Source organism: Mobula birostris, chromosome 9, assembly GCF_030028105.1.
Source record: "Mobula birostris isolate sMobBir1 chromosome 9, sMobBir1.hap1, whole genome shotgun sequence".
NCBI classification, from domain to species: domain Eukaryota; kingdom Metazoa; phylum Chordata; class Chondrichthyes; order Myliobatiformes; family Myliobatidae; genus Mobula; species Mobula birostris.
In genome coordinates, this window is record NC_092378.1 from 87,589,365 (window position 1) to 87,614,056 (window position 24,692).

The following is a 24,692-nucleotide window of genomic DNA, read 5'->3' on the forward strand; positions in this document are numbered from 1 at the left end:
TGTGACTATATCTGTAAAACTATATTCTGCATTCTGTTACTTCTTTTTTCCTTTTTGTATAATTACATTTTGAAATTATCTGTATGGATGGCATGCAAAACAAAGTTTTTCACTATATGATAGTACATTTGACAATAATAAACCAATTACCAGTCTTTTCATGTGGTAACAAGGTTCACATTATCATCCACATGCTTGGTAAAATTATTTCCTCTAAGTTCATTATATGATTTATTAGTAATTTATTATGATGGTCCTTATCAAGTAGTAACAACCTTTCCATATCCAGTTCTTAGGGTATGACCATCATGAAACTCATGCCTTTTATTCCTGAAATATCACCTATTCCAACATGCAAACCCCTGCTTGACAATGTGAAATCATTCACACCTTAAATTCACTCCACAATAGAACTTGCAAAATATGTTGAATTTAACTGAAACATGATGTTCAGTAATTCCTTTTTTAGACTTGGTATTAATGATATCTGTATAAATGAGATACAAACAGAAATACTATAGGCTGAACTTTGAAGTGAACCTGAAGCTTTTTGGGTTATTTCTGTAACAATGATCATGGTAACATTCTCCTCACTCTAATGAGGCTGGTTAAGATAAGAAGATTATGGAAATTCTCAACTGGAGTTAACTACCTTATATTACCAAGGGGAGGCTCCAAGCATCTGACTCAGATTTATAGATTGCAGGCCCTTGAACATCTGCTGTGCTCAATGGCCCCATGCACAGGCCTGAATCATCTAAATTGCCTGGAGACAATCAGAGGGAATGGGTGTTCAGACCCAAAAAGCTTCAGGTTCACTTCAAAGATTAGCCTATAGAATTTCCATCCAGCAGGTATTCAGAGTAAATGAACTTCTTTAATCTCAAATGTTACATTTTTTTTTAAAGAGACATTTGTTTGTTAAGATATTAATGCTTGGAAATGGACCATTTTATACTTGATGCTGGAAACACTTGGCTTCATCCTTACATCACAAGTAAATTTCAGGTCAACCACAGAGTAACTTTTTGAATGCTGTCCCAGAATGATTCTCACACTTACAAACTATGAATGGTTTAACTTATTGAGAGTGCAAACATATTGGGCTACAGAGACAGCCATTAAGCCCCTAAAAGTTGTTCAATTGATCTTTGCCTTAACTCCGTTCATCCCTTCGGTTCTCAAACCAACAATAATGTCCCATAACTGTAAGATTGCTTCCAGGAAAGGTAAAACTCACCATAATGTGTGCTTTAAGTCAACTTTGTAAATATTCAAGAAAGGAACTTGAAATCGTGTGAAACGTTACTTGTGATGAGTGAGCTCAAGATTTAAAAAGCAAATGGGACTTTCAGTAGAGCTTGAGATTTTTGGGTAATAAGGCATTTGGCAAGGGCCAATAGAAAGTGAGGTTTAAGCAGTGCAGCTATTGTACGAATGGGCCAGTGTTAGAGTGGGGAGCTGAGGCTTTTATGAGAAGAGGCATTGATTACGGCAAGTTTCTAGTTTCTTTATTTCTTGTTACACAATTAGGACAATGGGAATGACAATCAAGACAGTGGAATGCTCCTCTTGCAGAATGCAGGAAGACAGGGAGGTCTCCAGTATCTCTGATGACTACACCTGCAAGAAGTGTATCTAGCTGCAGCTTCATGCAGACCACGTTAGGGAAATGGAGTTGTAGAATGGATTAACTCCGGATCATTTAGAAGGCTGAAAGGTTTATTGACAGGAGATAAAGGGAGGTAACTACAACTAAGGTGCAGGAGAAAGATTACTGGGTGACCATCAGGAGAGGGAAAGGAGATAGACAGTCAGTGTAGGGTACCCCTGTGGTCATTCACTTCAAAAACAAGTACGTTGGTTTTTGCTACCATTGGGGAAGACAACCTAGCAGAGGAAAGCCTAGCAAACTGTTGCTCATGACTCAGAAGGGAAGAGGGAGAAAAGGTGAGTTGAGGTGATATGGGATTCATTAGTTAGGGGAATAGACAATAGGTTCTGTGTACAAGAATGAGATTCTCGGATGCTATGTTGCCTTACAGCTGCCAGGGTCGAGGATGTCTCGGATTGAGTACATAGCATTCTTAAGGGGAGGGTGAGCAGCTCGTGGTTGTGGTCCACGTTGATACCAGTGAGTAGGCAGGAGGAAGGGTGACAAGGTCCTGCAAAATGAGTTTGGGAAGTTAGGTGGTAAAAAGGACAGGACCACCTGGATGGTGATTTCAGGAATGCTACTCATACCATGTGCTACTGAGGCTAGAAATAAGACAATAATATAGCTTTACATGTTGCTAAGGAGATGGTGCAGAAGGGAGGGCTTCAGAACTTTGGACCATTGGGCTCTCTTCCAGGGAAGGTGCAGCTTGTACAAACAGGATGGTTTACACCTGAATTGGAAGGTTGGGGGGGGGGGGGGGGGGCTAATACTCTTGCAGGAAGATTTGCTAGTACTGCTCCATGAGTGGGATAGGGAGATTTAAACTGAAGTTTCAGGGGACTAGAACCAATCTAGTGGAGTGGCTGTAAGGAAGGAAATTGGTAAGTTTACCTACAAAGGCTGGAACTGGAAAATGGGCTAACATTCTGACATGCATCCACTTCAATGCAAGCAGTATTCTAGGTAAGGCAGATGAGTTTACACAATAGATCAAGAGGTGGAATTATGAAATTATAGCCATCAGTGAGACTTGGTTGGAGGAGGGGCAGGACTGGCAGCTTAATGTTACGGGGTTCCATTGTTTTAGACATGATAGAAGGGAAGGTATTAAAGGGGGAGGGGTGGTATTACCAGTCAGGGAAAATATCAAGGCAGGGCTCAGATATGACATAGTGGAGGGCTTGTCTACTGAAGCTATATGGGTGGAACTGAGGATCAAATAAAGGATGACAAAGAGATAGCAAAAAGTTGCAAGAAAAATAAGGTTGTGATAGTAGGTGATTTTAACTTTCCACATATTGACTGGGACTCCCATACTGTAAAAGGTCTGGATGGGATAGAGATTGTCAAATGTGCTCAGGAAAATTTCCTTAATCAGTACGTAGAGGTCCCAACTAGCCGGATTTTCTATGAGGGAGCAAAATAGGGCAGTTGACAGAAGAGTGTGTAGGAGAACACTTTGGATCTTGTGATCATAGTTCTACTAGTTTCAAGATAGTTATGGAGAAGGACAGGACTGGTTATTGGGTTGAAATTCTCAACTGGACAAATTTGATGGCATCAGAAAGAATCTGGCGGATATGGGTTAGTGCTGAGTTCCTTCAAAGATTGTTTGTTTCATATGGTTGAAGTTGTTGCTTTTAGTTCAGCAAACACCTTCCTAGAAAAAATTGGAGCATGTGGTCTTCAAAAGTCTAGTCTTTTGAAAGAATGAGCGTACTGTAGATTGAATCAAAAGCATAAAACTTGGCTAATTTCCTCATCTAGCACCTTGCTTCATTACAGGAATACCAGGAGCAACTATATACAGGTTAACCACATGACACACCTGGGATCAACTGCATGTATTTGAGGGAAGACTAAATAATTTCTTTACCACCAGTCCAGTTCTTGTTTAAAAATCCAAAGCAATTTTTTGCTGAAGCATTGAAACCAAGTGTTTATTCATGTGTTGCTTTTGATGAACTGCATAAATTTCAATGCAGCACGTATTGTAGGAAAGGCGGATGAGCTCAGGCCATGGATCAACACCTGGAATTATGATATTCGAGCCAATAGTTGCAGGAAGGGCAGGACTGGCAGCTCAATATTCCAGAGTTCTGTTGTTTTAGATACGTCAGAATGGGAGGGATTAAAGGAGAAATAGGTGCCGTTGCTAGTCGGAAAATATCACGGCAGTACACAGTCAGAACAGACAAGAACTCATTTAGTGAGGCTTTATGTGTGTAACTGAGAAATAGGAAAGGTATGACCATGTTAATGAGGCTGTATTGTAGACCACACAATTTGTAGAGAGCTTGCAGACTGTTGCAAGAAGCACAATGTTGTTATAGCAGGTGATTTTAACTTTCCACATATTGACTGGGACTCCCACACTATAAAGGACTAGATAGGATAGAGTTTGTCAAATGTGTTCAGGAAAGTTCCCTTAATTGGTATGTAGACTTTATACTTTATTGTCGCCAAACAATTGATACTAGAATGTACAATCATCACAGCAATATTTGATTCTGCGCTTCCTGCTCCCTGGATTACAAATATTAAATATTAAAAATAGCAAAAATTAGTAAATATTAAAAATTTAAGTTATAAACCATAAATAGAAAATAGAAAAATGGAAAGTGAGGTAGTGCAAAAAAACCGAGAGGCAGGTCCAGGTATTTGGAGGGTACGGCCCAGATCCAGGTCAGGATCCGTTCAGCAGTCTTATCACAGTTGGAAAGAAGCTGTTCCCAAATCTGGCTGTACGAGTCTTCAAGCTCCTGAGCCTTCTCCCGGAGGGAAGAGGGATGAAAAGTGTGTTGGCTGGGAGGGTCATGTCCTTGATTATCCTGGCAGCATAGCTCCAACAGCGTGTGGTGTAAAATGACGTCCCAACAAGAGAGTGTGTGTGATACTGCTATTGGGGAATGAGATAGGACAGGTGACAGAAGTTTGTGTAGAGGAACACTTTGCATCTAGTGATCACAGTACCATTAGATTCAAAGTAAATATGCAATAAGATAGGTCTGATCCTTGGGTTGAGATTTTAAATTGCAGAAGGGCCAATCTTGATGGTATCAGAAAGGATCTGGCATGGATTGGAACAGGCTGTTTTCTGGCAAAGGTGTATATGGTAAGTGGGAGACCTTCAAAGGTGAAATTTTGAGAGTACAAAGCTTGTATCTGCCTGTCAGAAAAAAAGGTAAAGATAACAAGTGTAAGGAACCTTGGTTTTCAAGAGATATTGAGGCCCTGATTAAGGAAAAAAAATGGAGGCGCTTAGCAGGTATAGGCAGGTAGGAGCAAATGTGTTACTTATGGAGTACAAGAAACGCAAGAGAACGCTTTAGAAAGAAATCAGGAGAGCTAAAAGGCATCAGGTTGTCCTAGCAGACAAGGTGAAGGACAATCCAAAGGGATTCTACAGATATATTAAGAGCAACAGGATTGCAAGGGACAAAACCGGTCCTCAGTAAGATCAGAGTGGTAATCTATGTGTGGAGCCAAAAGGAGATTTTAAATAAAATGTTTGCATCTATATTTACTCAGGAAACGGACACAGTGTATAGAAGTGAGGCAAAGTGCTCAACTTCATGAAGATTACAGAGGAGGAGTTATTTGTTGTCTTGAGGCAAATCAGGGTGGATAAATCCCCAGGGTATGACAAGGTGTTCCCTCAGACCCTATGGGAGGCAAATGCAGAAATTCAAACACGAGGAAACCTGCAGATGCTGGAAATTCAAGCAACACACACAAAAAATGCTGGTGAACGGAGCAGGCCAGGCAGCATCTATAGGAAGAGGTACAGTCGACGTTTCAGGCCGAGACCCTTTGTCAGGACTAACTGAAAGAAGAGATAGTAAGAGATTTGGAGGGGGAAGGGGGAAGGGGGAAGGGGAAGGGGAAGGGGAAAGGGGGAGGAGAGATCCGAAATGATAGGAAAAGACAAGAGGGGGAGGGATGGAGCTAAGAGCTGCAAAGTTGATTGGCAAAAGGGATACGAGGCTGGAGAAGCGAGAGGATCATGGGACGGGAGGCCTAGGGAGAAAGAAAGGGGGTGGGGGGGGGGGAGCCCAGAGGATGGGCAAGGAGTTATAGTGAGAGGGACAGAGGGAGAAAGAGAGGAAAAAAAGGGAAAAGAAAAAATAATAATAAATAAATAAGGGATGGGGTACGAAGGGGAGGTGGGGTATTGATGGAAATTAGAGAAGTCAATGTTCATGCCATCAGGTTGGAGGCTACCCAGACGAAATATAAGGTGTTGTTCCTCCAACCTGAGTGTGGCTTCATCTTTACAGTAGAGGAGGCTGTGGATAGACATATCAGAATGGGAATGAGATGTGGAATTAAAATGTGTGGCCACTGGGAGATCCTGCTTGCTCTGTTTGCCAGAGAAAGCAGGATCTCCCAGTGGGACCGTTTTGCTGAAGTGAAATAAACAGCTGAAGTTTTGGGTCAAGGTCCTCTATCTGGACATTTCCTTCTTTGTATACTGCCTGGCCCACTGAGTTTGTCTAGCACTTAGTACTTAGCTCCAACATTCTCTTCTGTCTCCAGTGTTGAAGGTAAGCATCACACACAAAATACTGGAGGAACTCAGCTGGTCAGGCAACATCTACGGAAAAGAACAAACAGTCGACATTTTGGGCCAAATATCTTCATCAGAACTGAGAAGGGAAGTGAAGGGGGAGATGCTAGAATTAAAAGGTGGAGGGAGGGGAAAAAGGCTAGCTGAAAGGTGATAGGTGAAGCCAGGTGGATAGAAAAGGTCATGGGCAAGAGAAGAAAGAATCTGACAGGAGAGGAGAGAGGATCCAGAGGAGAAAGGGAAAGAGGAGGGGGCCCGGGGAAAGTAAAAGGCAGGTGAGAAGAAGTAAAAGGTCAGAATGGGTGGGGGGGGGGGGAATCCCTGGTGATGACTGGTGGAGTAACAGCAATCTGCCGTTGCTCCAACTCTAATTATCTTACTATTTCCAACCTGTCTTGAAACTTCTTTTTTAAATGTGATATTCTTTCATTATGGCTGGAAGGAGTGCCAGAGGTACTAAAAAGGATAATTTTCCTGCCTCTTTGGATTCTATTATGGATCTGATGCAAAGTCACACATGAGAAGCCTCTAAGAAGTTTCAACAATTCAGCACTGAATTTAAACAAATAGATGGTAAATTGGATTGTATTCAATAAACTCTTAATGAACACAAATGTATTAAAAATAATGAAATTTTGTCAGCTCTGGAAACAGAAGTGGATGAATTGCAGAAGCTTTGTGAAAAGCAATCGAAGTCCAACGAAAAGTTAAGACAGAAGATTATCAACCTAGAAAATAGAAGTAGGAAGAAACAACCTACGGGTTCTGGGTCTCGAAGAATTAATCAAAGGTAATCATTCTGTGGAGTTTTTTGCAAACTTTTTGCAAGAATTATTTCCAGAGATTTTGATGTCTGTGCCAATGATTGATCGAGTTCACAGATCTCCTGCATTTAGACCTCCTAACGGTCAGAGACCAAGATCAGTAATAATCTGTTTTCAGGAATTTAAAACAAAGGAACTCTTAATTCATGAATCTCATCGAAAAGACATAATTGACTATAATGGTCGCAAGATTAGAATTGTCAAAGATTATTTGCCTGAGGTTATGCAGGAACGTGTTAAAGTTCAAAGAAGTTATGTCCGAGCTTTTTTTTAATAAGAGTTTCAAGCCATCCCTTCGCTACCCAGCCTGACTCAGAATCACACTTAAAAATGGTTCTTTCGAATGGTTCCGCTCGACTGTTGAAGCACAGAAGTTTTTTTAAATCCGAAGGCTAGCTGTTTAGTTTCTCCTTACATGAAGACACAAGATTAACTGAGAAACTTTTAATTCGCAAATCCCTTCGAAGGGGCATGATTGGTCATAGGGTGGAATATTGAGATTCTTAAGATTATTCGCTTGAGGTTATGCAAGAATGTGCTAAGTTTAAACAAGTTTTGCTGGAATTTTTTTTAATAAGTGTTTCAACCCGTCCTTTGGCTACCCAGTTTGACTGAGAATCTTATTAAAGATGGATCCTTTGAATGGTTTTGTTTGAATGCTGAAGCACAAAGATTTTTTAAATTTGAAGGCTAACTGCTTAATCTGTTTTTCCATGAAGATATAAGATTAATGTTTAATGTCTATCTGTATGAATAATTGTATCTTTTACTTTCGGTAAACCTTTGTAATTAATTTCCTTTCGTATTTTTTAATACTGTATTTTTGATATAAGAGAATTGAATCTCTTGTTTGGGTATTGTTTAGTCTAGGTTGGAATATAAATAACCTTGAAACTAATTGGAGCAATCACCACACATCAAAGTTGCTGGTGAACGCAGCAGGCCAGGCAGCATCTCTAGGAAGAGGTACAGTCGACGTTTCAGGCCGAGACCCTTCGTCAGGACTAACTGAAGGAAGAGTTAGTAAGAGATTTTGAAAGTGGGAGGGGGAGGGGGGATCCAAAATGATAGGAGAAGACAGGAGGGGGAGGGATGGAGCCAAGAGCTGGACAGGTGATTGGCAAAGGGGATATGAGAGGATCATGGGACAGGAGGCCCAGGGAGAAAGACGGGGGGGGGGGGAACCAGAGGATGGGCAAGGGGTATAGTCAGAGGGACAAAGGGAGAAAAAGGAGAGTGAGAGAAAGAATGTGTGTATAAAAATAAATAACGGATGGGATACGAGGGGGAGGTGGGGCATTAACGGAAGTCAATGTTCATGCCATCAGGTTGGTGGCTACCCAGACGGAATATAAGGTGTTGTTCCTCCAACCTGAGTGTGACTTCATCTTTACAGTAGAGGAGGCCGTGGATAGACATGTCAGAATGGGAATGGGATGTGGAATTAAAATGTGTGGCCACTGGGAGATCCTGCTTTCTCTGGCAGACAGAGCGTAGGTGTTCAGCAAAGCGGTCTCCCAGTCTGCATCGGGTCTCGCCAATATATAGTAGGCCACATCGGGAGCACTTGACGCAGTATATCACCCCAGCCGACTCACGGGTGAAGTGTCGCCTCACCTGGAAGGACTGTCTGGGGCACTGAATGGTGGTAAGGGAGGAAGTGTAAGGGCATGTGTAGCACTTGTTCCGCTTACATGAATAAGTGCCAGGAGGGAGATCGGTGGGGAGGGATGGGGGGGACGAATGGACAAAGGAGTCGCATAGGGAGCGATCCCTGCGGAAAGCGGGGGGGGGGGGAATGGAAAGATGTGCTTAGTGGTGGGATCCCGTTGGAGGTGGCGGAAGTTACGGAGAATAATATGTTGGACCCGGAGGCTGGTTAGGTGGTAGTTGAGGACCAGGGGAACCCTATTCCTAGTGGGGTGACGGGAGGATGGAGTGAGAGCAGATGTACGTGAAATGGGGGAGATGCGTTTGAGAGCAGAGTTGATAGTGGAGGAAGGGAAGCCCCTTTCTTTAAAAAAGGAGGACATCTCCCTCGTCCTGGAATGAAAAGCCTCATCCTGAGAGCAGATGCGGCAGAGACGGAGGAATTGCGAGAAGGGATGGCATTTTTGCAAGAGACAGGGTGAGAAAAGGAATAGTCCAGTTAGCTGTGAGAGTCAGTAGGCTTATAGTAGACATCAGTGGATGAGCTGTCTCCAGAGATGACATCAGTGGATAAGCTGTCTCCAGAGTCTTTGTGTTGTTTGGAGCAATCACCATGTTTTTTGGGGGGGTTGTCCATAGTTTAGATGCTGACTTTCTATTGGTTGGTTTTCTTTCTTTGGGAGGTGGGCGGGGGTGTGGTTTTTTTTCCCCAGAAGCTGTTTTCGAATTTTTAGCCAACTTGTTGCTTGGTTACCATTCCTCAAGGTTTATGGCTTGGTTTTTAACTTACAATTTAACCCTTTAAATAATAGTAAAAATGGACCAAACTATTAACTTACTCAATTTAATGTGATAGGGTTAAATCACCCTGACGTGATAAGATTTTTGCTATATTAAGAAATTTAAGGTCCCTATTATTTTTTTACAAGAAACTCAAATACGCAAATGTGATAATCTATGTTTTTTTAGCTGGTGGAATGGACTTTGTTTTCACTCTTCTTTTCAGGCCAAATCTAGAGGAGTTTCGATTCTAATAGATAATACACTTTCCCTTGCCCAACGTAAAGTAGTGTCTGACACTAATGGTCGTTTTGTTATAGTTTCAGGAAAACTAGATAATAAATTAATAGTATTTGCCAATGCGTATACCCCAAATGTAGATGATCCAGGATTCTTTGAGCATTTTTTTTTCGTTTTTACTAGATCTGAATCTTTATTCTTTGGTGATGGGAGGAGATTTTAACTGTTGGCTAGACCCAATTTTAGACCGATCATCTTCTAAACCAGCGTCTCTTAATAAATAAGCTTTGTTTATTCAATCCTTTTTATTGAAGTGTGGTATAGTTGATGTTTGGCGTTTTTTATATCCTTTAGGTAGGGAGTATCCGTTTTTATCCCATGCTCATCATACATATTCCAGGACTGATTATTTTTTATCGATAGTCAAATGATTTCATCAGTTCGTTCCTGTGAATATAAGGAGATTGCTGTTTCAGATCATGCTCCTATATTTCTATCTTTAAAACTTCCTGGTCTTCCTGAAACCAACAGATGTTGGCATTTTAGTACAACTTTGTTATCTGAAAAGGAATTTTTAAAATTTCTAGAGAAGCATATTATTTTATTTTTTGAAGAGAATAAAAAGGAAGAAGCTTCTAATCTTATTGTATGGCATACTTTCAAGGCCATATTAGAGGACAAATTATTTCTTATACTGCGAGTGTTAAGAATAAAGCTAAAAAAGAAATTATTGAATTAGCCAATCAATTGAAACAATTAGACCAAAAATATGCCATACCTCCAGATCCTGTTTTATATAAAAGACGCATTGAAGTTAAAACTAAATATGTTCTTCTGTTAACATATCCAATTGAAACTCAACTTCTTAAAGATAAAACTCAATTTTACATTCACGGAGATAAATCAGGCAAAGTATCGGCCAACCAATTAAAAATTTCTATAGTTAAAGGACAAATTAAAGAAATTTGCAAAACTAATAGTGACAGGACAACTGATTACCCTGAAATAAATGATACCTTTAGAGAATTCTATTCCGAACTTTATAGTTCTGATTCCCCTAAAGATAATACTGTAATGAATAATTTTCTAGATCAGTTAAATATCCCTGCATTTTCAGCAGATAATTGCAAACAGATGGATCAACTTATTTCTTATGAGGAAATCGCCGAGGCTATATGTTCATTACACTTGGGAAAGGCTCCGGGTTCAGATGGACTTTATGGAGAATTTTATAAGGCTCTTTCTCCATTAATTATACCACAGTTACACTTAGTCTTTTTGGATTCTTTCAAATTGGGTAGTTTGCCTCAACCTTTTTATGAAGCTTCTATTTTGCTTATCCTAAAAAAGAACAAGGATCCAACTGAATGCTCTTCATATAGACCAATTTCATTACTCAATGTTGATACTAAAGTTCGTTCTAAAGTTCTGGCTCGTAGGATTGAAAATATTTCACCTATTATTTCTGATGGTCAGACTGGATTTATTAAAAACCGACATTCCCATTTTAATATACGCTGTGTATTAAATGTTACTTACTCTCCTTCTCAGGAGATATTGGAATGTGTGATATCCTTAGATACTGAGAAGGACTTCAATCAGGTTGAATGGAATTATTTATTTAAAAACTCAGAAAAACTTTATTTTGGACCAGATTTTATTCAATGGATTAAATTACTTTATGTATCTCCTTCTGCTTGGGTTCTTACTAATTTTCAAAATTCCAAACCGTTTAAACTTCACCGCGGAACAAGACAAGGCGGTCCGTTGAGTCCTTTGCTTTTTGATCTAGCTTTAGAACCCCTTGCCATTGCTTTTCGAGAATCTAATGATATCTGTGGTATTTTAAGGAGAGGTATTACTCACAAAATCTCACTTTACGCTGATGATATATTGCTTTTTATCTCTAATGTTGAGACCTCGTTACCTTGCGTACTTTCTTTACTCTCCCGTTTTAGCCAGTTTTCAGGATATAAATTGAACCTACATAAGAGTGAATTATTTCCTTTAAATAATTTGGTATCAATTAATACTAATCTCCCTTTTAAAATTGTAAGGAATCAATTTACTTATTTGAGTGTAACAATCACTAAGAATTACTAACACCTGTTTAAAGAAAACTTTCTTACTGTATTGAACCATGTAAAAAAGATATTATTAAATTGGTTACCTCTTTCAATATCGTTGATTGGATGAATTAATTCTATTAAAATTAATATTCTACCTAAATATATATATCTTTTTCAGGCTTTACCCGTTTTTATTCCTAAATCCTTTTTTAATTCTCTTGAATCTATTTTATCCTCTTGTATATGGAAAAATAAACGTCCTCGTTTAAATAAAGTTCATCTTCAAAAACCTAAAAAGTCTGAAGGTTTAGCCTTACCTAATTTTAGGTTTTATTACTGGGCAGTTAATATACAATATCTTACGATTTGGCTACATTATATTAATCGTGTAGACTGTTTGGTATGGGTTTCTTTAGAAGTTAACTCTGTTAATAAATTTACTATTATTTCTCTTCTTGGATCCTCACTTCCTTTATTTGTAAGTAACTGATAATTCAATAGTTAAATGTACTCTGAGGATCTGGATACAAATTAGAAAACATTTTGGTTTATTGAGATTTTCTCTTTCTAGTCCCATTTATTCTAATTTTTTTAAACCCTCCATGACTGATTAAGTTTTTAAAGAATGGGACAGGTTGGGTATTAAACGTTTTTGGGATCTGTTTGTGGAGGAAATCTTTTTTCATTTGAGCAATTGTCATCTAAATATACCTTACCCAAAACTCACTTTTTTAGATATCTACAAATCAGAGACTTTCTAAGATCTCAATTATGCACATTTCCTATAAGCTCAGGTAAGAACTTACTAGACATAATTTTTAATTTGACACCTTTTCATAATGGTTCAATATCTAATATTTATGGCATGTTACTGGAGACGAGGAATGTTCCTTTAGACAAAATTAAGAATCTCTGGGAACAAGATTTACAGACATCAATAGCTGAGGAAACTTGGAATGAAATTTTTAAACTGGTTAATATTTCATCACTATGTGCTCGCCATTCCCTCATACAATTTAAGGAGGTACATAGAGCTCATATGAATAAGGATAAGCTATCTCATTTTTACTCAGATATATCTCCCTACTGTGACAGATGTAATAATGGAGAAGCTTCATTAATTCATTTGTTTTGGACTTGTCTATGTCTTGAAAAATATTGGAAGGAAGTTTTTCAAACTTTTTCTTTACTTTTCAAAGTCAATTTTGAGCCTAATCCTCTGACGGCCCTATTCGATATTGTTGCAGGACAAGATATCAAGCTGAAGACATCTGATTTACATAGTTTGACCTTTAGCTCTCTTATAGCTAGGAGGGCGCTTTTGTTTAAATGGAAAGATGTTTTTCCTCCTACTCATGCTCAATGGTTATGTGACGTTATGTCATGCTTAGATTGAGAAGATTCGTTGTTCAATTTCTGAATCTCGTCAAAACTTTCAAACATTGTAGGGACCCTTTCTGAATTATTTTCAAGACTTTCAAAACCCTCAATTCGTTGTTTAAATTTGGATGTTGGTTATTATTAATTCTTATTATACGAGAAGGTATTTTACCTTTTTTATCTCCTTAATGAACAGCTTTGGTCTTGGTAGGGGTTAGACTCTTTTTTGTAATAAATTAGTATATTTCAATATAACTTTGACTAACCTACATGAATATGGGGTAATGAGATTGTTATTATGAATAGATATAATGTAATTGGTAGTTTTTTTGACCTTTTACATATACTTTCTTGTACTCTGTATTCTTCTATGTAGAAACTAATAAAAATATTGAAAGGAGAGTGGGGGGGGGGGAATTGGTTTACCAGGAGAAATTGATATTCATGCCATCACAACACCCTGACGGAACATAACGCATTGCTCTTCCATCCTGACAGTGGCTTCTTCTTGGCACAAGAGGAGGCCATGGATCAGCACATTGGAACTGGAATGGGAATTGAAATTAAAATGTTTGGCCACCGGGAAATCCCGCTTCTGGCAGTTGCTGCGGAGGTGCTCAACGAAATGGTCCCCAATTTATGACAGATCTCACCAATGTAGAGGAGAGGCCACATTGGGAGCACTGGATCTAATAGACAACCCCAGTATATTCACAGGTGAAGTGTTGCCTCACCTGGAAGGTCCATTTGGAACCCTGAACAGAGGTGAAGGAGGAGGTGTATGGGAAGGTGTAGCATTTAGGCCATTTGCAGGTTTAAGTGCCTGGAGGGAGATTAGTGGGGAGGGACAAATGGACAAGGAAATCGCAAAGGTAGCGATCACGGTGGAAAGTGGAGGTAAAGATATGTTTAGTGAAACCAGATATGATTTGCGGAGGGCTATTTCAAGGGCAACGAGACAATTTCGAACAAGGTTGGAGGCGACACCGGATGTACGGCAACTCTGGCAGGGTCTGCAATACATTACTTCCTACGAAGTGAAACCCAATAGCATGAATGGCAGCAATGCTTCATTACCAGATGAACTCAACACCTTCTGTGCACGCTTTGAAAGGGAGAACATAACTACAGCTGTGAAGACCCCTGCCGCACCTGATGACCCTGTGATCTCCGTCTCAGAGGCCGATGTTAGGCTGTCTTTAAAGAGAGAGAACCCTTGCAAGGCAGAAGGTCCCGATAGAGTAACTAGTAAGGATCTGAAAACCTGTGGCAACCAACTAGCGGGAGTATTCAATGACATTCTCAACCTCTCACTGCTACGGGTGGAAGTTCCCACTTGCTTCAAAAAGGCAGCAATTATTCCAGTGTCTAAGAAGAATAATATGGGCTGCCTTAATGATTAGCGCCCGGTATCACTGACATCTACAGTGATGAAATGCTTTGAGAGGCTGGTCATGACTAGACTGGACTCCTGCCTCAGCAAGGACCTGGACCCACTGTAATTTGCCGATCACTACATTAGATCAATGGCAGACGCAATCTCAAAGGCTCTCCACACGGCTTTAGACCACCTGGACAACACAAACACCTATGTCAGGATGCTGTTCATCGACTACAGCTCAGCATTTAATACCATCATTCCCACAATCCTGATTGAGAAGTTGCAGAACCTGGGCCTCTGTACCCACCTCTGCAATTGGATCCTCGGCTTCCTAAACGGAAGACCACAATCTGTGCGGATTGGTGATAACATATCCTCCTCACTGACGATCAACACTCGCACACCTCAGGGCTGTTTGCTTCGCCCACTGCTCTACTCTATATACACATGACAGTGTGGCTAGGCACAGCTCAAATACCATCCATAAATTTGCTGACAATACAACCATTATTGGTAGAATCTCAGGTGGTGACGAGAGGGCGTACAGGAGTGAGATATACCAACTTGTGGAGTGGTGCCGCAGCAACAACCTGGCACTCAATGTCAGTAAGACGAAAGAGTTGATTGTGGACTTCAGGAAGGATAAGACGAAGGAACACATACCAATCCTCATAGGGGAATCAGAAGTGGAAAGAGTGAGCAGCTTCAAGTTCCTGGGTGTCAAGATCTCTGAGGATCTAACCTGGTCACAACATATCGATCTAGTTATAAAGAAGGCAAGGCAGTGGCTATACTTTATTAGGAGTTTGAAGAGATTTGGCATGTCAACAAATACACTCAAAAACTTCTATAGTTGTACCGTGGAGAGCATTCTGACAGGCTGCATCACTGTCTGGTATGGGAGGGGGGGGCACTACTGCACTGGACCGAAAGAAGATGCAGAAGGTTGTAAATCTAGTCAGCTCCATCTTGGGTACTAGCCTACAACATGCCCAGGACATCTTCAGGGAGCGGTGTCTCAGAAAGACAGCGTTCATTATTAAGGACCTCCAGCACCCAGGGCATGCCCTTTTCTCACTGTTACCATCAGGTAGGAGGTACAGAAGCCTGAAGGCACACACTCAGCGATTCAGGAACAGCTTTTTCCCCTCTGCCACCTGATTCTAAATGGACATTGAATCTTTGGACACTACCTCACTTTTTAAAAAATATACAGTATTTCTGTTTTTGCGCTTTTAAAAAATTTATTCAATATACGTAATTGATATACTCGTTTATTTTTTAAAATTTTATTTATTATTATTACTATTCTCTGCTAGATTATGTACTGCATTGAACTGCTGCTGCTAAGTTAACAAATTTCACGTCTCATGCCGGTGATAATAAACCTGATTCGGAGTGGTAGAGTTCCTTTGGAAATCGCAGAAATTGCAGAGAATAATCGATGCAGAGGCTGATGGGGTGGTAAGGAACTATCACTATTAAGGTGGCAAGAAGGTGGGGTGAGCGCGGATGTATGGGAAATGGAAGAGATGTGGGTGAGGGTAGCATCAATAGCAGAGGGAGGGAAACCCCATTCTTTAAAGAAGGAGGGCATCGCTGATGTCCTGGAATAGAAATTCGTGTCCTGGGAACGGATGCAGCAGAGGCGAAAAACCGAGAAAAGGGAATAGCATTTTTTACAGGAGATAAGTGTAGGAAGAGGCCAACATGAGGAAATCTGCAGATGCTGGAAATACAAGCAACACGCACAAAATGCTGGTGGAACGCAGCAGGCCAGGCAGCATCTCTAGGAAGAGGTACAGTCGACGTTTTGGGCCGAGACCCTTCGTCAGGACTAACTGAAAGAAGAGATAGTAGGAGATTTGAAAGTGGGGGGGGAGGGAGATTTGAAATGATAGGAGAAGACAGGATAGAGCTAAGAGCTGGAAAATTGATTGGCAAAAGGGATACAAGGCTGGAGAAGGGAGAGGATCATGGGATGGGAAGCCTAGGGAAAGAGAAAGGGGGAAGGGAACCCAGAGGAAGATGGAGAGCAAGCAAGTAGTGAGAGGGACAGAGGGAGAAAAAAAGAGGGGGGGAATAAAATAAATAAATAAACAAGGGATGGGGTATGAAGGGGAGGAGGGGCATTAGCAGAAGATAGAGAAGTCAATGTTCATGCCATCAGGTTGGAGGCTACCCAGACAGAATATAAGGTGTTGCTCCTCCAACCTGACTGTGGCTTCATCTTTACAGTAGAGGAGGCCATGGATAGACATATCAGAATCGGAATGGGACGTGGAATTAAAATGTGTGGCCACTGGGAGATCCTGCTTTCTCTGGTGGACAGAGCGTAGGTGTTCAGCGAAACGGTCTCCCAGCCTGCGTCGGGTCTCGCCAATATATAGAAGGCCGCATTGGGAGCACCGGATGCAGTATATCACCCCAGCCGACTCACAGGTGAAGTGTCACCTCACCTGGAAGGACTTTCTGGGGCCCTGCATGGCGGTGAGGGAGGAAGTGTAAGGGCATGTGTAGCACTTGTTCCGCTTGCAAGGATAAGTGCTGTGAGGGAGATTGGTGGGAAGGGATGGGGGGGGAATGAATGGACAAGGGAGTCACGTAGGGAGCAATCCCTGCGGGAAGCAGAAAGAGGCGGGGAGGGAAAGATGTGCTTGGTGGTGGGATCCCATTGGAGGTGGCGGAAGTTACGGAGAATTATATGTCGGACAGAGGTAGGAAGAGGTATTGTCGAAATAATCATGAGCATCAGTAGGTTTGTAAAAGATGTTGGTTGACAGTTTGTCTCCAGAGATGAAGACAGAGAGATCGAGAATGGGATGGGTGGTGATCAGTTAGTTATCTTATGGCCAAAGCAAAGAATAAGGAAATGGCCGAGACAATAGGTGTCTGTCATCACACTAACAGCATTCTAGACATAGCAGGAAACAATGATGTAACACCGGGGGAAAAAATACATTGACTAAAAGATGTTCAACAAAGGAGAGGAGTGATAAAATAGAAAACAAGTCAGAAAGCCTGACTACTATTAACAGAAAAGTGCTGGCAGTAGCAAAATCAGTACTATTAGAAAAGAAGACATGTTTAGGTTGTGTCAACGTGGCTTCACAAAAAGAAAGTTATGTATGGCAAATTTATTAGAGGCAGTGATTGGTAAAATGGTAATCAATAGGCTTTTTAGGCTTCTGAACTCTCAACTGCATCGTATTCAGTGTCACTGTTCCGTACCTTACAATATTTAAAATGAGTGCAGTGCACTTTAGTTTGTTATTTATATGTGATTCATCTGCAGATTTTATCTGTTAACTTCACAAGTTAGTATGTGTTATGTGTACCACTATGCCTTACATAGAACATAGAATAGTACAGCACAGTACAGACCCTTCAGCCCACATTGTTGTGCTGACCCTCAAACCCTGCCTCCCATATAACCCCCCACCTTAAATTCCTCCATATACCTGTCTAGTAGTCTCTTTAATCTCACTAGTGTATCTGCCTCCACCACTGACTTAGGCAGTGTATTCCACGCACCAACCACTCTCTGAGTAAAAAACCTTCCTCTAATATCCCCCTTGAACTTCCCACCCCTTACCTTAAAGCCATGTCCTCTTGTATTCAGCAGTGGTGCCCTGGGGAAGAGGCGCTGGCTATCCACTCTATCTATTCCTCTTATTATCTTGTACACCTCTATCATGTCTCCTCTCATCCTCCTTCTTTCCAAAGAGTAAAGTCCTAGCTCCCTTAATCTCTGATCATAATGCATACTCTCTAAACCAGGCAGCATCCTGGTAAATCTCCTCTGTACCCTTTCCAATGCTTCCACATCCTATAGTGAGGCGACCAGAACTGGACACAATACTCCAAGTGTGGCCTAACCAGAGTTTTATAGAGCTGCATCATTACCTCGCGGCTCTTAAACTCTATCCCTTGACTTATGAAAGCTAACACCCCATAAGCTTTCTTAGCTACCCTATCCACCTGTGAGGCAACTTTCAGGGATCTGTGGACATGTACCCCCAGATCTCTCTGCTCCTCCACACTACCAAGTATCCTGCCATTTACTTTGTACTCTGCCTTGGAGTTTGTCCTTCCAAAGTTTACCACCTCACACTTCTCCGGGTTGAACTCCATCTGCCACTTTTCAGCCCACTTCTGCATCCTATCAATGTCTCTTTGCAATCTTCGACAATCCTCTACACTATCTACAACACCACCAACCTTTGTGCCGTCTGCAAACTTGCCAGCCCACCCTTCTACCCCCAAATCCAGGTCGTTAATAAAAATCACAAAAAGTGGAGGTCCCAGAACCGATCCTTATGGGACACCACTAGTCACAACCCTCCAATTCGAATGTACTCCCTCCAACACGACCCTCTGCCTTCTGCAGGCAAGCCAATTCCTCCACCTGACCAAACTTCCTTGGATCCCATGCCTTCTGACTTACTGAATAAGCCTACTGTGAAGAACCTTGTCAAATCCCTTACTAAAATCCATATAGATCACATCCACTACACCACCCTCATCTATACGCCTGGTCACCTCCTCAAAGAACTCTATCAGGCTAGTTAGACACGATCTGCCCTTCACAAAGCCATGTTGACTGTCCCTGATCAGAGCATGATTCTCTAAATACCCATAGATTCTATCTCTAAGAATCTTTTCCAACAGCTTTCCCACCACAGATGTAAGGCTCACTGGTCTATAATTACCCGGACTATCCCTACTACTTTTTTTGAACAAGGGGACAAGATTTGCCTCCCTCCAATCCTCCGGTACCATTCCCGTAGACAACAAGGACATAAAGATCCTAGCTCAGCAATCTCTTCCCTCGCCTCGTGGAGCAGCCTGGGGAATATTCCATCAGGCCCCGGGGACTTATCTGTCCCTAATGTATTTAATAACTCTAACACTTCCTCTGCCTTAATATCAACATGCTCCAGAACATCAACCTCACTCATATTGTCCTCACCGTCATCAAGTTCCCTCTCATTGGTGAATACCGAAGAGAAGTATTCATTGAGGACCTCGCTCACTTCTAGTCTCCAGGCACATCTTCCCACCTTTATCTCTAATTGGTCCTACCTTCGCTCCTGTCATCCTTTTGTTCTTCACATAATTGAAGAATGCCTTGGGGTTTTCCTTTACCCTACTCACCAAGGCCTTCTCATGCCTCCTTCTTGCTCTTCTCAGCCCCTTCTTTAGCTCCTTTCTTGCTACCCTATATTCCTCAATAGACCCATCTGATCCTTGCTTCCTAAACCTCAATAATGCTGCCTTCTTCCACCTGACTAGATTTTCCACCTCACTTGTCACCCATGGTTCCTTCACCCTACCATTCCTTATCTTCCTCACCGGGACAAATTTATCCTTAACATCCTGCAAGAGATCTCTAAACATCGACCACATGTCCATAGTACATTTCCCTGCAAAAACATCATCCCAATTCACACCCGCAAGTTCTAGCCTTATAGCCTCATAATTTGCCCTTCCCCAATTAAAAATTTTCCTGTCCTCTCTGATTCTGTCCTTTTCCATGATAATGCTGAAGGCCAGGGAGTGGCGGTTACACCCTGGTTCGAAGAATTGTTTCATTTCTATATACATTTATGTCATTAAATGACAATAAACTTGACTTGAGCTGGTAAGATGTCACATGCAGGTTACTCATGGAGCTGCTAGGTAATATTCCAAAATAGGTTGAAGACTGGTAAATGGCTGGAGAACAAAACTGGGAATAAACAGGTTATTTTAGGTGGTGGGATCAGTCTCTGTCATCTAGAATCTACATTAATGACTTAAATGAAGACACTGATTGCACCCAAGTTTCTTGGTAATATAAATCCAGGTGGGAAAGTGCACTGCAAGAAGGATGCAAAGAACTACAGAGGTGAAGTGATTGGGCAAGGAAGTGCCACATGCAGTATTATGTAGTGGGATAAAAGGCTGTAGGTAAAACAGTAAAAATAGAAAATGTTTAAATATTGAGCAACTCTTCAAAGTTGATATTCAGCAAGATGTAGATTTCTTTATTATTTGAATTACAAAGTATACAAGTAGAGAAAGGAGATAGGAAGACATTTTAAATGCAAATCTTTATTTCACAGGGGCTAAAATTCAAGAGTATGAAGTATTGGTGTATTTGTGTAGAGCTTTGGTGAGACCGTATCTTAACTTCTCATTCAAGGAATGGGAAGATAATGACCTTATGAGCAACGTAGCAAAGACTTTCTAATTTAGGTACTGTGGTGAAAGAGCTGTCCTATGAGGAAATAGTCAGTAGAATAGACCCATATTTTCTATTGTTATAAGAATCAGGTGTAATCTTATTGGAGCATATAACTGTTTGATGCATTTCGCAGAGTAGATGCTGACAAAAAATTCTAGTTCTACATAGAACACAGAACATTACACACAGTAGAGGCCCTTCAGCCCATAATGTTGTGCCAACCTTTTAAACAATTCTAAGATCAACCTAACTCTTCCCTCCTACACAGCCCACCACCTTTCTACCATCCATGTGCCTATCTAAGAGTTTCTTAAATGTTCCTAATGTATCTGTCTCTACCACTACCCTGGGCAGGGTGTTCCACACACTCACCACTCTCTGTATATAAAAAAAATTACCTCTGACATCCTCTCTATACACTTCATCCAATCACCTTAAAATCATGCCCCCACGTGTTAGCCATTTCTGTCCTAGGAAAAAGTCCCTGGTCTTCAACTTAAATTAAGCTTGTACACCTCTATCAAGTTATGTCTCATTCTCCTTCACTCCAGAGAGAAAAGCACCAACCTACCCTCCAATCCAGGCTGCATCCTGGTAAATCCGCTCTGCACCCCTCTAAAGCTTCCATATCCTTCCAATAATGAGACGACCAGAACATAATATTTCAAGTGTGCTCTAACCAGAGTTTTATAGAGTTGAAGCATTACCTTGAAGCTCTTGAACTCAATCCCCCAACTAATGAAAACCAACATAACATATGCTTTCTAAACAACCCTATCAACTTGCCTGGCAACTTTCAGCGATCTATGGATGTGGATCCCAAGATCCCTCCATTCCTCCACACTGCTAAGAAACCTGCCATTAACCCTGTATTCTGGCATCAAATTCAACCTTCCAAAGTGAATCACTTCACACCTTTCCAGGTTGAACTCCATCTGCCACTTCTTCACCCAGCTGTACATCCTGTAAAAGTTCTGCTGTAATTTACGACAACCTTCTACACTATCCACAACTCCACCAACCTTTGTGTCATCTATATTCTGAAGGGCAATACCTAGGACTGAGATTACGAAGAATTTCTTCATCAGGATGATTGTTATTCTTTGGAGATTTCCACCTTGGAGAACTATAGATGCTTAATTATTGAGTATTTTTAAAGCTGAGATTGATATTTTTGAACTCAGAAAAAATACACACGATATGACGATAAGATGAGAAAGAAAATAAAAATTACAAATCCACCACAATCTTTTCAAATGACAGATCAGGATCAAGGTATTGTATCACCTATTCATGGTTCTATTTCTTAATCAAAAATACAGTGCTTTACAGAATTGGGGGGGGGGGGGTCAAACCTACCTCCTCCATCTCTACTTCTTCTTTCTACATGTAATACAGAGGAAAAAAAAAGACATAATTGAAACATAGTTAAAATTATGGGTGGCTTAATCTGTTTTCAAAGCTTGCAATTTATCAAAAATACATTTTTCATCTTGATAAAACAAAAATAATGTGCTATATACAGCCTTTAGCTGATAAACATTATTGTTAAATATTAAAATTCAATATAATATGATTGTTCTAAATTACAAAGTTTGGAATTAGTGGGAACCATGTTGTATTTGGAAGTCCACAAGAGAAGACCTGTTTAAACCTCTTGTATTAATAAGTTCCTAATCTATATTAGGGATGTTCAAGTCACCGCCTGGGACACCTTGCCCTTATCTGCCTGTGTATCTGTTCCTCAATGTCTCAATGGTTAAGGGAAGGGGAGGGGTCTGTAGTATAATACCATCAGAGTGATTGCATCTTCCTTATTTTGTGAAAATTGTTGTAGATTGCTGCCTATTGCGTAGCCTTTTTGCTGTTTTGCTCACAAAATGTCCTGTGTTGTAACTTCACTGAGTTGCACTTCATTCTAGCTACATTTAATGCAGCTCCTGGCAAGTCCTCCCCTTGAGTCTTCCTCGAAGCTCTGGAGCCTTTCACAGCAGCAGTGTCTGAGTCCTAGTGCAAGGTACAATTCACAGTTTAGACAATTTAAATGCTGGCCTGGTTCGGAGGCAAGAGCCAATTTTGTTCGCTATTTGCGATCTTCAGTCCTCTCTCCAGGGCACTGGAGCCTTTTGCTGTTCTGTTGTGTGGTCGATTTAAACACTGGCCCAGAAAAACTGAAAATAAAAGGTGTTGGTCAGGATCTGGGGAAAGAGCCGATTTTGCTCGTTCTTCGTGATGGTCATCTCCATGGCACTGAAGGTATGAAGACTGCCCTAGCTGCTGTGCTCTGTGCCCGCTAATTTGATGAACTGATGAGGCTTTGGGCCTACTCTGGGTTGCTCCGGGATTCAGATCTGAGGACTCAATTTTGGTCCAGAATGCTGTTGCTCAATTCAATTGTTTGCATGATTGGTATTTTTTTCACTTTCTCTTTCGCATTGAGTGTTGGTCTTATTTTTATTCTTTTTTTTCTTTAATTGGGTTCATTTAGGTTTCTTGCTTTGGGCTACCTGTGAGCACGCAAATCTCAAGATTGTATAATTTATACATTCTTTAATAATAAATGTACTTGAATCTTGAATCTCCTGGCTTGACTCTAATGGTAGAGTGAGGGATATACTGGGCCACAAGGTTTTAAGTTGTGGCAGTGTACATTTTTGCTGTTGATGGTCCACAATTCCTAGTGTTTAGTTGTTAAGTGTTTGTATCTTTCCCACTTAACACAATTGCATTGCCTTACAATATGCTGAATGTTCTTGTTATAAAGAATGGGACTTTATCTCACTGTGGAAGTGGTGACCAATGCTATTGTGGATAGATGTCTCTATTACAGGCAGATTGTCAAGAAGGAAAAGTAGCTTTATCTCTCAATTTGATCACTCACTGCATTGGTACCTCACTTAGCAGTCAGGATTCATCTTTCCAGGAGCAAGAGTACGAACAGAATTTGCTCCAAAAGAAATCAGTAAAATAAATAGATCAGGAACCTGATGCAAGTCCCTGTCCTCCATTAACACTCCTACAATGAAATGCCCACTGCTTAATGTGAAGCAGCTGCCTGTGAGTGTTGGAATGTGTGGGCTATGTCAAGCACTGAAAAATAGGATTCATTGGCACACAATGTGATTGCTGCCATTGTTTGAGACTGCAGCAGCTGACCACAAGGATCCTATAGTCTCTCTTATTATCTCCTACTGACCTTGAATTACTGCACAGCTCTCCCCAGCCCAGAGATTTCTCTTTGGTAACAAGCTCGATGGCCCTTCTGCAGTAGATTCTGTGCTTTTGCTGCGTTCAGTGCTTCCTCCAATATGAGAGACTGAGTCATTATCTGACAGAGGACAGCAGGTGAAATGAAGGGCTTTCCATGCTTATGCGTGACCTGATGGAAAAGTTAAGGACTACCCACCTTACTCTTTCCTTCCTGTATACCAGAGTATTGTCACCCCCAGTGGATTGGTTTTGCTGTTGTGATATCATATACCCATAGATTATGTTAGGAGATACCAGCATTTTCTCTGTAACTGTGGGTGACCATGCTGGGATCAACTCATTCGTGGGACTGTATCTGTGGGACAGCCCTTCTTCTGTAGACTAGGCATTTGCAAGGACTTTACAAGGTTGACTGGGCTGGGAACAATTTTGCCATGTCCAAATTAGTAGTCTTGGGTAGTCTGTGCAGATTCTTTCTCTCATCCAACATGGAAGTAATGAAGCAACTATGTAATTTGCTTTTAACAGTCAACCACACAGATAAATTTTGTGCTACATACAGGCATAAGTGGGTTAGGCCTTTAGTATTTATGACAACCTCGTAGTTTGGTATTTATCATTAAAAATGACAATCTTTCCCCAAATTCCAGCATGTTAATCTAAACTTACATTCCATAGCTGCGATGATGAGATTGTAAC

At 40.9% G+C, this 24,692-nt stretch overlaps 1 protein-coding gene across 4 annotated transcripts in view; it reads right to left on the minus strand.

The window, feature by feature from the left end:
• Positions 1–24,692, minus strand: part of iqce (IQ motif containing E) — a 122,880-nt gene that overhangs the window by 13,690 nt on the left and 84,498 nt on the right. For all 4 annotated transcript variants that reach the window (XM_072268381.1, XM_072268382.1, XM_072268380.1 and 1 more), the window contains one exon: positions 22,143–22,166. In XM_072268381.1, the coding sequence (XP_072124482.1) occupies positions 22,143–22,166 (24 nt within the window). The remainder of the gene's footprint in view (positions 1–22,142; positions 22,167–24,692) is intronic.